The 14,652-nt window shown below is 38.3% G+C and overlaps 1 protein-coding gene across 1 annotated transcript in view; it reads left to right on the forward strand.

The window, feature by feature from the left end:
- Positions 1-14,652, forward strand: part of LOC147030736 (mucin-2-like) — a 229,299-nt gene that overhangs the window by 56,851 nt on the left and 157,796 nt on the right. Inside the window, exons 4-5 of the mRNA XM_085872197.1 lie at positions 7,979-8,237; positions 8,864-8,981. Coding sequence (XP_085728323.1) covers positions 7,979-8,237; positions 8,864-8,981 — 377 coding nt within the window. The remainder of the gene's footprint in view (positions 1-7,978; positions 8,238-8,863; positions 8,982-14,652) is intronic.

The following is a 14,652-nucleotide window of genomic DNA, read 5'->3' on the forward strand; positions in this document are numbered from 1 at the left end:
ATAAATTATGTCATAAAATAAGTTATAAATTATGACTCGTTATGACTCATAAATCATAAATTATGACTCGAGTCATGTGCATAAATTATGCCAACACGTCACCTCCAAACTAGGATGGCATCTGTGTGCCGCTCAAGTCTTTGTAGACTGAGATTATAGCCCATATGTTCACACATAAATGAAAGCAGAGTTATCAAACCAGATTTCACTCTTATTTGAGTTGGTGAGGGCAACATAGATCTGTCAGCATCATATCATCGGGTTGGTGTGCTTCTTTCACTAAATTTCACTATTCCTCACTGTAAATCTCCTGACTGGTGATCATCAGGACAAAGACAATGTGTTTGTGACAATGTGTTCGTGTGGCAGGTGACACGTGTAACAAACAGGTCGTGCAGTTAGTGCTGTAAGGGGACTCGAACTGTGCCCTGCTGCCTCATAAACTTAGGAGGTTCGATCAACATGTACATATTATGAAATCATCTTGAGTTCTCCAACCTTTAATAAGCAAACAATTACTCAACGTTTCGATCAGCAACATGAAAACCATGCATCCACTGACCTTTCTCAAGAGTAAATAATGAACTCTAAATCCATGTTATATCAATGCAAAAAAGGGGGTGGTCACAGCGAGACCCACCAATCAACAACATTCAGGAACTAGACCCGTGTCCTTTAAATTTTGGAATGTTAAATCAAACCAAATTTTGTGATATATGTATGTATGTAGATATATATATATATATATATATATATATATATATATATATATATATATATATATATATATATATATATATATATATATATATATATATATATATATATATATATATATATATATCTCTTAACTTCTGCTTTTGGTGTTTTAAAGAAAGGGGTGAAAAATGACCAAACACTGACAGCACATTCACGATAATATACACATGCAGAGAGTGATCACCCATCCTCACCAAAGCCACCAACCTGTCCTGCCAATATCCTATATCACCAATGCTTCCTCCTACATATCAAATTATGGGTTAAACCTACTTGCTGTGTCTACTACCTTTTCAGGGAGACAATGCCATTCATGAACTAATCTCTTGAGTGAAAGATAATTGCTTTACCGCCACCCTAACTCTCTTCTTTTACACTCTCACGCAGTGGCCCCTTTGCTGTCACTATCCATTCTTCCAAAAAAAACTCCATTCTGCAACCTGAGAATTGAAGTGATGTGATCAAATTTACAAACCTGGATCATGAGACTTGCTTCTGTATTCTGCATGAGTTGTATAGGCCTGATAAAAGAAAGAGGCAAGCCTGCCAGCAGAGACTTGCAATTCTTTTTCTCTCATGCAAGAGCAAGGAATTGTGGAAGAGCAAGAAAAAATTGACAGTAGGGTAGCGGGGCAACAATTTGGCACAACCAGTAATGGAACAAATGAACAGTAAAAGAAGAGAAAAAGAAGAGGAGGAAACATGAAAGCAGCAAGTAAGAGGGTTGGATTCGGAAGGGTTCATGAGGGTAATAAAGACCATTGGTTAGGTTGAGGATGACATGAGGTGGCAGTGCACTACTTGCTTGAAGCCCTGGAGGGAAGAGTCGGAAAGAACAGCCTCTGGAGGGCGATTCCATAGTTGGGAGAAGCGAGGAACAAAGGAGGTGAGGTATGCAGTCAGCCAGGATTTTGGAAGTTCAACCAGGTTTATCGGGTTACTGGAAGAATTTGTCAGTTTGAGGTTGCTGGGGTGGGTCAGATGACTGAAAGAGCAGAGGGAGGAGTGTTGGAGAAGAGGATGTAAAAAAAAAAAAAAGACACAAGCAATCTGCCTATGATATGGAAGCAACAGACCCTGAATTGTCCAAACGTGATGTCGTGAGACTGTGAACCAAAGTTTTTTTTTTCTGCGAATTCAGACATGAGTGGATATGGCCAACATTTGGGAAATGGAAGAAATTAGATTTGCAGATTTTAGTGAGGGGCAGAATAAAGGAAAGCATGGGGTGCATGGTGAGTTCTAAGTTAAGGCCCGGTCACACCTTGACGTTTTAGCCAGCGATGGCAACGTATTAAAATGTATGTAAAACGCTGGCTTACGTTGAACTTTTGATGTTTTTTTTTAAAGATTCGGACGTATTCATAGCGACTTGGTCTTATGTATAACGCATTGGTAACGGACACAGAACGTTTCGTTGTGTTATGGATAACTTATACCAACGAATGCTGAACCTGTTGTCGGCCTACACAACCAATGCCCAACGATAGTCTAACTTAGGCATAGCGCGTTGCACGCATCGCCGACGATGTCGTGATGTAGCCTATTAAAAGGCTGACGCACAACGATTCGAATCATAACTGCCGTAGAAATGGAAGTGTCAACATCGCGGTCACACCTTGGCGATCTTGCCAGCGTATGCCGACCTAAGAAAAATGTGTCTAAAACGTTGGGGCACGTCAAATACGGTATGAGTAAGTTTGGTATACGTGAGTACAACGCTAAAGTACGCTATCATACGTCGTAGTAAGTAGAGTACGTCAAGAAATTTTAAACATGTTCAAAATTTTACAACGTACTCGGCGTATGACACACGTTCCGCATGCGATGGGGATAAGTTTTACACACGATATGTGGACGCTTACACACGTCCACAAAGGCTACTTATAAGCTACTCATAAGTCGAAACACGTCGCGGTAATGTCTTTTTTACGCGAAACTTATTTCTAACTTGTGTTTGACGTGCTTTGAACCAATTCTTTACGTAGTCCCAACACACATCGACGTATGCAGACGTATTCCAATGACGTCTTCCGGTCGACCAAAAAAAATAAATTAACGTGTTTCTAGCTTACAACTGCCATATAAAGACGTGTTCCCAGCGGTTTTGGGAATTGGTATATAAAAATGCTGCTCATAAAAGGGGAACCCAACAGTGTTTTCGAGTCCTTTTTGAGTCGATGTCCATGTCAGCAGTAACAGTATCAGTATCAGTATCAGTATTAGTAGTAGTTTGTTCATGTTGGCAGTAGTAGGTGAGTGTGAGGGGGAGGGTGAGGGTTATGATGGATCGTCCTTGCGTCCGCGTGTCCACGGGTAGGATACATCTTTTCATCATTGTTCGAAGTTCTTCGCGGCTAATTTTTTATGGGGCTTTTTCAACAATGAGCTATGGCTTGTTTTTACGATTTAGGTCTATTCATAACGGGTTGGACAAATGCACAATGAACTAATAATGTGCATAGAGCGCTTTGATTACTTATAGATACGATATACCAACGAATAATTATCGTGTAGCCGGCGTTCACAAACTATGCCCAGCGATAGCCTAACTTATCCATATCGTACGGCAGTTTATCTTTGCCAGTGACGTAGGGTTTGCTATTCATAGGCTGCCACTCAACGATTTAAATGGCTGCATCTCCACTATTGAAAGTAGACGCTTGCGCTCAACAATTGGATTTTTTTTTTACACTCAACGACTTTTAAACGGTACCACTCAGCTATTTTCATTGTTTACAATGAACGATTTAAATTGCTGTCACTCGCCTTTGTTTTTTGACGCTGGGGTTTGGAAATTTGAAGCGTTTCTTATGAACGTGTTAAAACGCTCAAACTCGACTATTTTAAATAGACACTGCCGATGGACAATTGGAATCATAGCCAAGCTAGACATCGAAGTGTGAACATCCTCGTCATGCCGAAGAAAAGTTTGAAGAATGCTGCAAATAAGTGTCCTGGCCGTGGCCGTGGACGCTGACGCAAGGACGATCCATTATACCGACGTCTTTCAGCCTATGAGTAACTTAAAAGTAACGTCTGTCGACGTGTGGCAACGATCGCGTAATGTGCCAACAACACGTTAATCATAGGTTAGAAATAAGTTTCGGGTACGCTAAACATTACCTCGGCGTGTCTCAACTTATGATTAACTTACAAGTAGCATGTGTTGACGTCTGTCAACGATCGCAGACCGTGCATACAACTTGTGGCCAGCATAGCGGAACGTGTGAGTCATACGCCGGCATACGTCGTGAAATTTCAAGCATGAAAAAATTTGAGGACAACCAAAAAGTACAACGTTTAAAGCCAACGTACAACGACGTATGGCAGTGTTTTTCAGCGTGCTCTCAATGTTATCAAAACTTACCCAAAACGTATTCAACGTGTGCCAACGTTTTAGAAAAAAAATTCAAAAATCGGCATAAGTTGGCTAAAACGTCAAGGTGTGACCGGGCCTTTAGACTTTGAGGGAGCAGTGATTGGTTTATGATCTCCAATTTCCACTTTCTTCAGTTGATGCTTTCCAAGAACTGATGATGAGCCAAAGATCAGCATATTAGCAACTGTCTTAGCAACATTAACTTTTGGAAAACTTATAGACATTGGGTTTTTTTTAATCATGGCAACATTGAGTTTGAGAGTTTGAGAAAGGAAGACATCGTTTTTTTTAAGTTTTGCCAAATTCACTGTTGAAGAAGTCATTGTCAGGTTTCATGTAAAACTATATCTTGGTATCATCCCCATAATAATGACCTGAAAATTGACATTGAAGATTCGTAAAATTGTACAAGCGGATTCACATATAGACCGATATGCCATGTGATATCATCATCCATATCATCAAATGCCCATATCATCCATGCGCCAAATTATGTCACATACATTGCCATTATCCATAGCTTCATTGATTATTGATTGATTATGAGGATATGTAACAACCATTTTTGGGCACATTAATGCTAAATTGCATCAATGAAAACGAATATGAAAAAAAATTTCAAACTATAATCCCCATGGCTAGTCTATCATATGTATGACGTTTCACATGGATCTGATGAGTGGGGTTCTGGAGGAGATTTTGAGATCTTCGTGGAGGATCTCCAAGTCTTACTCACGTTGTTCTTCATCTTCTTCTTGTGAATTATTTTGTTTCACAGCTACAGTTTTCATTGAAACTTCCTGAAACTTGGCATATGTATGTAAAAATATCCTGCGCAGACAGTAACTATCTCCGATTTTGAAAATTCTCCTAGAAAAAAAGTTATGACGTCAAAATATCTCTGCTCATGGAAATCGCCTCAAAAATTATCTCTGAAACTAGGCAAGATTTTTGAATTCTGTTTGCAGGAATCCAACAGGGCATAAGCAGAGATTAATTACCACACATATGATACATCACTATGACGACATATCAATTTTTATGATGTCATTCCTATTTTTTGACATTTTTTTGTTTCACAACCCAGAGTTTTCATCGGATCTTCGTGAAACTCGTCATGTATATGCAGAAAGCCCACGCGCAGGCAGTAACCATCTCCGATTTTGGAAATTCTTCCTAGAAAAAAAGTTGACGTCATAATATCGCCGCTAATGGAAATCCCCTATACCATTATCCCCGAAACTAGACAAGCTGTTTGAATTTTGTTTGCAGGAATCAAGCCGGGCACAGATAATTTATCGCAAACCTGATACATCACAATGACGTCATATTCGTTTTTATGATGTCATCATTAAGAGGACGAGGATCTTAGCTCATTTGAGCTTGTTTACATTATTATTTAAACTCCAATATGCCCACCATCGACCACGTGACCGATGACATCATAAATTTAATTCTTCACTCACATCAGGTCTTCGATCAGATATATGAAATTTCAGATGTTTTTATGGACAAGGATTTTGATTCAACCAATTATGGCTTAAATACCACTTCACCGACAACATCATCATTGCCACCCTACATATTCCATGGGGAATTGATGACGCATGACAAGTTTAAGTTTTTTTCGTTGAGTGGTTTCAGAGATGTCAATTTTCTTTTTTAATCCAATACGGCTGCCATACCACGTGACCTATGATATCACAGTTATCAATAAAATATTTTTCATGGTGAGTTCCTCCTGTTGTAAAGTTTTTCTCAATTGGACAAGCAGTTGCAGAGGAAAAAAAAAATGAAAGCAAAAATATATAGACGTGGACACATCCACACACATGCAGACATGCCGACGGGCATTACAATGGCCTCACATCCTCTTCAGGGTGAGACTAATGAGACAACCCATAATCGACCAAGAAACACAATCATTTTTTGTCACACACCTCTGAGCAGTAATTTACAATGTCCTGAGGGTGGAGCTCTTTTTATTCTGAGCATGGATGGTCTGAGCTCTTCACCTCCAAGTGGTTTAAATTTGAGGACAATTGCACCATGGAAGCGTGTGAGTAACACACTTAATTACAATGAAGAAATTAATTCTCGACATAGAAAAACAGGAACTCAATAACACAGGATATTACATAATACTTACAATGTAAATATTACATTGTAAATCAGTAATTAAGAGAGGGGTTGAACGGTTAACAGGAAGGGAAAAACATCACAGATGGCATTTGGAAGGTGGAAAAGGATTGGTTCAGTGTTGCCCGTGGAGGATCAAGATATAGCAAAAAGAGCGGTATGCTGGACATCTGATGGGTATAGTAGGGTTGGCCTGCCAAGAGAGACCTGGCAACGTACCATCAATAAGAAAATGAAAGGAATGAATGTCATCGAAAATGAATTGGAATGTCGGTCCAGGGCGACAAAAGTGGCGAAGGTTCATAAGAATCTCCACATGCCATTAGATATTAAGCAATCAATAATTATAATGTCATGGGCCAGCAGAAGAAGCTTAAGGACAGTAAGAAAGTGCAAATTAAAATGGAGATGAAGGGATTAAATGGAAATAACAATAAAAGAATAATCCCTCATGGGAGGATTCTGGGAGCGGGTGGGTGTCCATGAATAAGCAAGAGCCAGGAAGAACAAGTGGAGGGAGGAATGACCTTGTCAGCCACAGCTGCTTGCAGAATGGCTGTGATAAATGATGAACCATAGTCACAGCAGAAGAGCCCCAAAGTCACCAGAGCAAGCAAAGTGACCAATGATGCAGCGGTGAAGTCCTGCGACCACACTCTTTGAGTTATAGTTAAGGGGTTTCGTTTTTACGCTTTGTTACCTCCGCCACCTAAGGTGAACGGAGATTATGTTTTTATCCATGTCTGTTTGTCACATGATTTCTGGCCACAGTTTTCAAGCAATCGTTCTGAAATATTTATTGTGTGAAGGTGACCGGCGAAGGACAGCAACGCCCAAAACGAGACGAAGGACAATATCTCAAAAGGTTATGGATGAATTCACACAAAAGTTGGTGGACAGGTTGGGAGTGCCACTACGAAGATTCAAATTTGGTGAAGATCCGAATCTGGATACGGGTTCGAGAATTTTTCAAGTGATTCTTCACCATTGAGAAATAGGGGCAAAAAGGATATATAGTACTCTCACAAGCACATGATCACATGAACCAATTGAAGCAGAGGAAGAACAGGAGACATTCACAGGGAAGTTTGTCATCACCAAGTCCAGAAGGGAGGATTTTCCATGAGAATAAGTATGGGTCAGAAAGTTCCCTTCTTGAGTTAGGCCCATGGAGTCACAGAAGTTCTCTGCTGCAGTGCCATGGGTGGTGACAGTGGTACCAACACACAGACAATTAGCATGGTGACTGTTCTGAATTTTCAGAGTTAAACCAGAGGGAGGTTACTGGCAGACTACACGCATCCTGCAAAAACTAGGGGGGAAGGGGGGGGGTCAGAGGGGGTACAGAACAAGGAAAGGGCAGAGGGTGAAACACCAAAAAGGAGCCGGTAAATGGCAGACCACTGAACTGTCTGCAATGTGCTCATGATAAGCCAAGAAGCTCAGCTTCATCTTGGGAGATTAAGGATTATATTAGTAAACCTGTCAAAATTTTCAATCGTCGATCTATATGCACAATTAAGTCTGCAACCTATTCCAGCTAATAATATTAGTACTACATCTTTATAATGTAGTACTGCATCGTCGAAATGTACTGTGTACAGTATTGCTTCTTCACTCTTATTATAACATTGTTCTGCAATAAGTTGTAACTTTAATGTCCTCCCTTCTCTATATCCCTGCATTCTATGTATGAAGCCACGTGCAGCGTCTGGGGTCAGGGCCATCTGCGAACCTTTGACCAACACTCCATCACATTTGCGGGTGGATGTCGCTATCGATTTCTGTATGAATGTCGTGAACAACACAGCATTTTCAGCGAATTTGAAGTTCAATATCAGCGTGACAGCGGCTCACGACTGATCAATGAAGTGATCCTCATGACTGCAACACACGAGATCACCCTGCGTCCAGGCAAAGTCACCATGAGAGACAAAGCCACACAAGAGAACAAAGTGTGAGATCTTACAGAATCATTTTTCGGGGCCATCTACAGGACCTGTTAAGTCTGTAATGAAGGTGGATCAATTGAGAAGATAAATTCAGGATGGTGATAAAAGGGGTAAGGGAGAGGGGGGAGTAGGTGAGGGAGTAAGCGAGGAGGGTTAGGTGAGGGGTAAGGGAGGGGGGGAGTAGGTGGGGGGTGAGGGGGTAGGGGGGTAGGTGAGGAGTAAGGGAGGGGGGCAGGTGAGTGGGTAAGGGAGAGTTGATTGTGAGGGGGTAAGTGGTGGTGGGTGAGGTGGTAAGGGAGGGGGTAGGTGAGGAGGTAATGGAGGGGGTAGGTGAGCGGTAAGTGAGGGGGGTAGGTGAGGGGGTAAGGGAGGTGGGGTAGGTGAGGGGTAAGGGAGGGGGGAGTAGGTGAGGGGTGAGGGGGTAAGGGAGGTGGGTAGGTGAGGAGGTAATTAAGGGGGGGGGGGGTAACCGATTATATAAAATGTAAATGGCCTTTCTCTTAATTCCTGTTTCTGACATTTTTGCACTCCTATTTCTACAATCATAACCATTGTCCCTGCAGTTAAAAGTATTATTGGTATGATTCCAGTTAAAAGAAAGACTTTTTGTCATTCTATTCCCATGCTGCAGGCTATCTCTACCTGTGATTGATCATGGATTATATTTCTCCAAAGTTGGTGACTACATCCTCATACGTCATGCTCAGTATCACTTCACTCTCAGCTGGAACGAGGAAGACAACCTAATGGTGACAATTTTGCACACCGTTTTCTTTGTCTTGCAAGCTGACCTTCATATTCCTATATTTATATTGTTTATGCACAAGACAGGCTGTGTTGGCATTGAATACCATTGGTCAAGATTACCTGCTAGTGTCCCCTATTTTGACTTTCCAATTAACACTGCAGAAGTCTGATGTGGTGTCAAATTTTGAGGCTCAGCATCCATGTGGCCTCATTGGGCCTTATTGGCAGTTCAGGGCAAGAAGTGGTGTGAATGATGCATGATGGCAATTCATTGTTCAAGATGTGAAGGGAATGTAGAGAAAATTAGGAAAAAGGGGGAGTGGGGATAAAGTATTTGACCAATATGTGACTTTCAAAATGATGTATGATTGCGAACGAGGCTTTGCGTGATGGTAATACAGTAAGTTCTCCTACAGCATCGTTTAATGTGTCCCTAAAAAGTGTGACACTGTCGGACACAACGTTGTAAGAAAATGACTTCCTATTTAAATGAATGTAAATAACATTTAATGTGTCGCAGGTCGAATATTTTTTCATGAAACACACCTTTAATGAACACGAAAAGCATATTTTGGTACATTGACAGTCAATAACATCCTAATAATAAAATGAAATACCAAACAAGCAAAATAAATAAAAGCATTATATAATAACGAAAAGTAACATGTAAAGTCAAGTAATTTACTCACCGACAATGGTCATGGATGGAGCTTGTGGAGGTGGAGTGTGAGTAGAAATGGTGGGAAAGTGGGCTAATGTGAGGAGGATGATGATGGAGCAGAATCCACCTCCCACAACACCTCTGTGTTGTGAGTTTAGGGGAAATTCACTTCAATATAAACTAGCATCCGTTGAAGCCAAAGTCTTCGATATCCCCCGCCATAGTAAATGAGGAATAACAAACTTATATTCCCTAAGCGTGTGCAATACGTATGTGAAGTTTTCCCTTGATCTGAGCAGCCGTTCTGGAGATGTTTGGAGGTTTAAGGGTAAATTCAATATGGCCGCCAAACCATGTGACCTATCAATTAAAAATTAACAAACTTCTGAAAGGATGTGTTGGGGAAAGTGCATGTGAAATTTTTCCTCAATCTGTCCAGCCGTTCTGGAGAAGAAGATTTTTATAATTTATTAATTTTCAATCCAAGATGGCTGACGAACCATGTGACCTATGACATCATAAATTTACATTCTGCCTCCAATCCTTCAGTGGAATACGTGTGTGAAGTTTCATGTTAATCGGATGAGGTGTGTTTTTCTATCCAAGATAGCCGCCAAACCATGTGACTTGTGATATCTTAATTTTTACTATGTATGCATACATGATGGAAGATGATAGGTGCAAATTTTCACTTCGTTAGGTTATGTGATTCCAGAGAAAACATTATTTAATATTTTCTTGAATCCAACATGGCTGCCAAACCATGTGACTTATCAATTAGAAAATATCAAAAGGCACCAGTTCACCACTTGCTTGATATGTGTACCAAATTTCGTAAATATATCTTGAGGGGATTTGTATTTAAGCTCCCGAAGCGAAATGTGACGGACGGACAGACGGAACCAATTTCTATATGGGCAGGATCTAATCCATAACAATTTTTATTATGACAGAGTGATCTAAAAGCTTCAAACACATCAGCTAACAATAAAACATCTGTTTTTAGATACAAATCATGATATTCTCCAAGATTCTTTGTCTTAAATGTTTTCCAAATTTCTTGTGCGTGTTAATATTCCTTATCACTTATCTCTTCTTCATAAAGGTTATTATAGAAACTTTCTTTTGAAGGAAGTTGTGTTTCTTTAAATCTCATAAATGAATCCATATAATCATAAGGATAAATTCCCTTACTTGTAAGAATTTTCTCTTTACATTGAATTTCATTCCTTGTTTGAATTTCCTCTCTCGTTAGAATTCCCTCTTTAATCAGAATTTCATCTATAATCAGAATTTCCTCTTTAAGGCCCGGTCACACCTTGACGTTTTAGCCAACGTATGCCGATTTTTGAATTTTTTTTCTAAAACGCTGGCACACGTTGAATACGTTATGGGTAAGTTTTGCTAACATTGAGAGCACGCTGAAAAACACTGCCATACGTCGTTGGACGTTGGCTTTAAACGTTGTACTTTTTGGTTGTCCTCAAATTTTTTTATGCTTGAAATTTCACGACGTATGCCGGCGTATGACTCACACGTTCCGCTACGCTGGCCACAAGTTGTATGCACGGTCTGCGATCGTTGACAGACGTCAACACGTGCTACTTGTAAGTTAATCATAAGTTGAGACACGCCGAGGTAATGTTTAGCGTACCCGAAACTTATTTCAAACCTATGATTAACGTGTTGTTGGCACGTTACGCGATCGTTGCCACACATCGACAGACGTTACTTTTAAGTTACTCATAGGCTGAAAGACGTCGTTATAATGGATCGTCCTTGCGTCAGCGTCCACGGCCAGGACACTTATTTGCAGCATTCTTCAAACTTTTCTTCGGCATGACGAGGATCTTCACACTTCGATGTCTAGCTTGGCTATGATTCCAATTGTCCATCGGCAGCGTCGATTTAAAATAGTCGAGTTTGAGCGTTTTAACACGTTCAGAAGAAACGCTTCAAAATTCCAAACCCCAGCGTCAAAAAACAAAGGCGAGTGACAGCAATTTAAATCGTTCATGTAAACAATGAAAATAGTTGAGTAGTACCGTTTAAAAGTCGTTGAGTGTAAAAAAAATTCCAATTGTTGAGCGCAAGCGTCTACTTTCAATAGTGGGGTTTGAGCGATTCAGCACGTTCAATAGAAACGATTAAAATTTCCGATCGCCAGCGTCAAAAAAGAAAGGCGAGTGACAGCAAATTAAATCGTTCATTGTAAACAATGAAAATAGTGGAGTGGTACCGTTTAAAAGTCGTTGAGTGTAAAAAAAATCCAATTGTTGAGCGCAAGCGTCTACTTTCAATAGTGGAGATGCAGCCATTTAAATCGTTGAGTGGCAGCCTATGAATAACAAACCCCACGTCACCGGCAAAGATAAACTGCCGCACGATATGGATAAGTTAGGCTATCATTGGGCATAGTTTGTGAACGCTGGCTACACGATAATTATTCGTTGGTATATCGTATCTATAAGTAATCAAAGCGCTCTATTGACATTATTAGTTCATTGTGCATTTGTCCAACCCGTTATGAATAGACCTAAATCGTAAAAACAAGCTATAGCTCATTGTTGAAAAAGCCCCATAAAAAATTAGCAGCGAAGAACTTCGAACAACTTCGAACAGACCAGAGGAAACATTTATTATCATTGTTCTTAATATTAACAACTGCCTTCTTTAGTTTTATTTCTTTTGGTAATTCAATATGAGAAGAAGCTTCAAGAGGGTTTGATTTTAGAATGTGTATATCTGAAAAGATGATTTTTAAAATATTAAATCCACTTCCTACCACTGTATTATCAACATCCTCCTCTTGTCTTGATAGTTCTTCATAAACCCCACTATTCAAAAAATCTTGAAATGATATTATAAAATGAAGATCTGTTCTCATATAAGGAGTTTGTTCTTCATCTTGTCTTTTCATATTCATTTTCACTCCCATATAAAACTTTAAAGTTTTCATTTCTTTTAATGTCTTTTTAATAACTTTTTCAACGTCAGGTTTCACTATTTCAATTGATTCAGCTATTGATGATGGACCAGGTTCTCCAAGTTGAAAAATCCTTATTTTAATATGATTCTTAAAAGCTCCATCAGTATTTTCAATATAATAGTCTCCCTTTACTTTAAGCTCATTCTTCTTGTGTTTTTGTGATTGAAGGTGATTCTTATAACGACTCTTCAAAACATCCTTTGAGCAGATATCACAATGTTTTCGTTCCAACTCATGAGGAGATATTTGTTTGAAAAGATTGAATGTGTGTTTGTTGGTTTGAAGGTGTTTTTTTATAATATTTATATTCGTGATTACAAACATCGCAGTACTTTGTATTCACCATATTCATATAATAAAACTTTGCTTAAACGAAAATTTTCTTCATGAAAATTTTGTTTAATTTTTAGGTGAATCTGTGTTTAAAACCATTTTATCCTCCAACTTTTTCACTTAATAAATACAATGTTTCAAGACACAAAAGACAAGTTTCAATCAATCTCTTCATTTGTTGAAGATACTGAGAAATATGTCAAGGATGTAAAATTGAACAAAGATAAATAGAACAACTATTGGATAAAAACAATTATGGCGAATAATATGAGTTCTTCAATTTCCTTCAGTGGAAGGGCTTTTAGTATACCTGGAAGAACATCAATTAAGGTATCTCCTACAAAAGTTTCTCCTCTCCTTTTGGTAATATATTCAAAACTATAAAAAGCAATGAAACAAGAAAAAAGTATCATAAAATAAAAACCTTATGGATGAAGCTTTAGAAAGAAAAGATAAGACCATCTGTAATATGCAAGGAGAAATTTGTATTTTTTTCAACAACCCTAAAGATATAAATCCTGATGAAATAAAGGATGTTAATATATCAGGTGAAATGACATTTCGTTCAATTGTAGTTAAGAATCATTTTAAAATTACCTTTAATATAAAAAAATGTAGCAGTTGAATCTGTTAATGAAAAAAAGTATTTAGATATCGATGGTAATGTTTTTTCTACTAATTAAATATGAGTCAATATTCAACTGAAGATTTTGAAGATTATGAGAGTGATTATGATACCGAGAGTTTGCATTCAAACGATAGTTATGATACCGAGAGTTTGTGTTCAAACGATAGTTATGAAAGTATAGATGACTCTGAAAGTATCGAAGATGATATCGAAGATGAATATCAGTTTTGGTAAAGTTTTACTTTATAAATATGAATAGTTTACTCAATTTTGAGGCTCTTGAATTCCCTGATTCTCCATTTGACAAATTTGAGAATTGTCCTGCGTGTGAAAGACGGGGATTAAACACAGAGTCAAAAGCCTATAAACAATGTATATTCTGTGATTATCTTCTAATTAATGATAATCAAAAATATAAAAAGGAAAAGAATTCTTTTAGATTTACACCAAAAATGAATTACTTTACAAGATTGATTAGAGAAATGAATGTAAAGTATGAGGGTGATAACACACCTTTCCTTACAAGGGTAGAAACTGAACGTATTAGAGAAATGTTCAAAGGATTGTTGTTATATATTATTCATGGATGTAATTTTCAGGGAAATATCAACACAAGATATTGCAGAAATAAAATAATGGATTATCTTGAAATTAAACCTGAACTTAGGATAAAATAGAGTTTCTAAAAAAGCCAATAATAAATTAAATAACCTGTTTTCCAAATATATAAATGAATGATTTTTTACCCATTTGGGAAAATAAGATAAAATTTAACAACCATAAAAATCTCCCAAATTCATTAAGATGTCTCATAGTTGGTTCAAGTGGATGTGGAAAAACCTGCTTACTTTTAAAGATGCTCCTTACTCCCAACTTTTTAGATTATGATAATTTAATAATTTTCACAAAGTCGAGTTTTCAACCAGAGTATCAACTACTCTCATAAGGTTTTAATGCTGGTCTTCAAAAAGAAGATATAATCGGTTTATTTAAATTTCAAAAAAACCAAAATGATTATAACATTGAAGATATAATACAACTATTTTGTGATACACAGAGATG

The sequence above is a fragment of the Eptatretus burgeri genome, chromosome 3, assembly GCF_056783735.1.
Source record: "Eptatretus burgeri isolate ZD-2024b chromosome 3, Ebu_testis_v1, whole genome shotgun sequence".
NCBI classification, from domain to species: domain Eukaryota; kingdom Metazoa; phylum Chordata; class Myxini; order Myxiniformes; family Myxinidae; genus Eptatretus; species Eptatretus burgeri.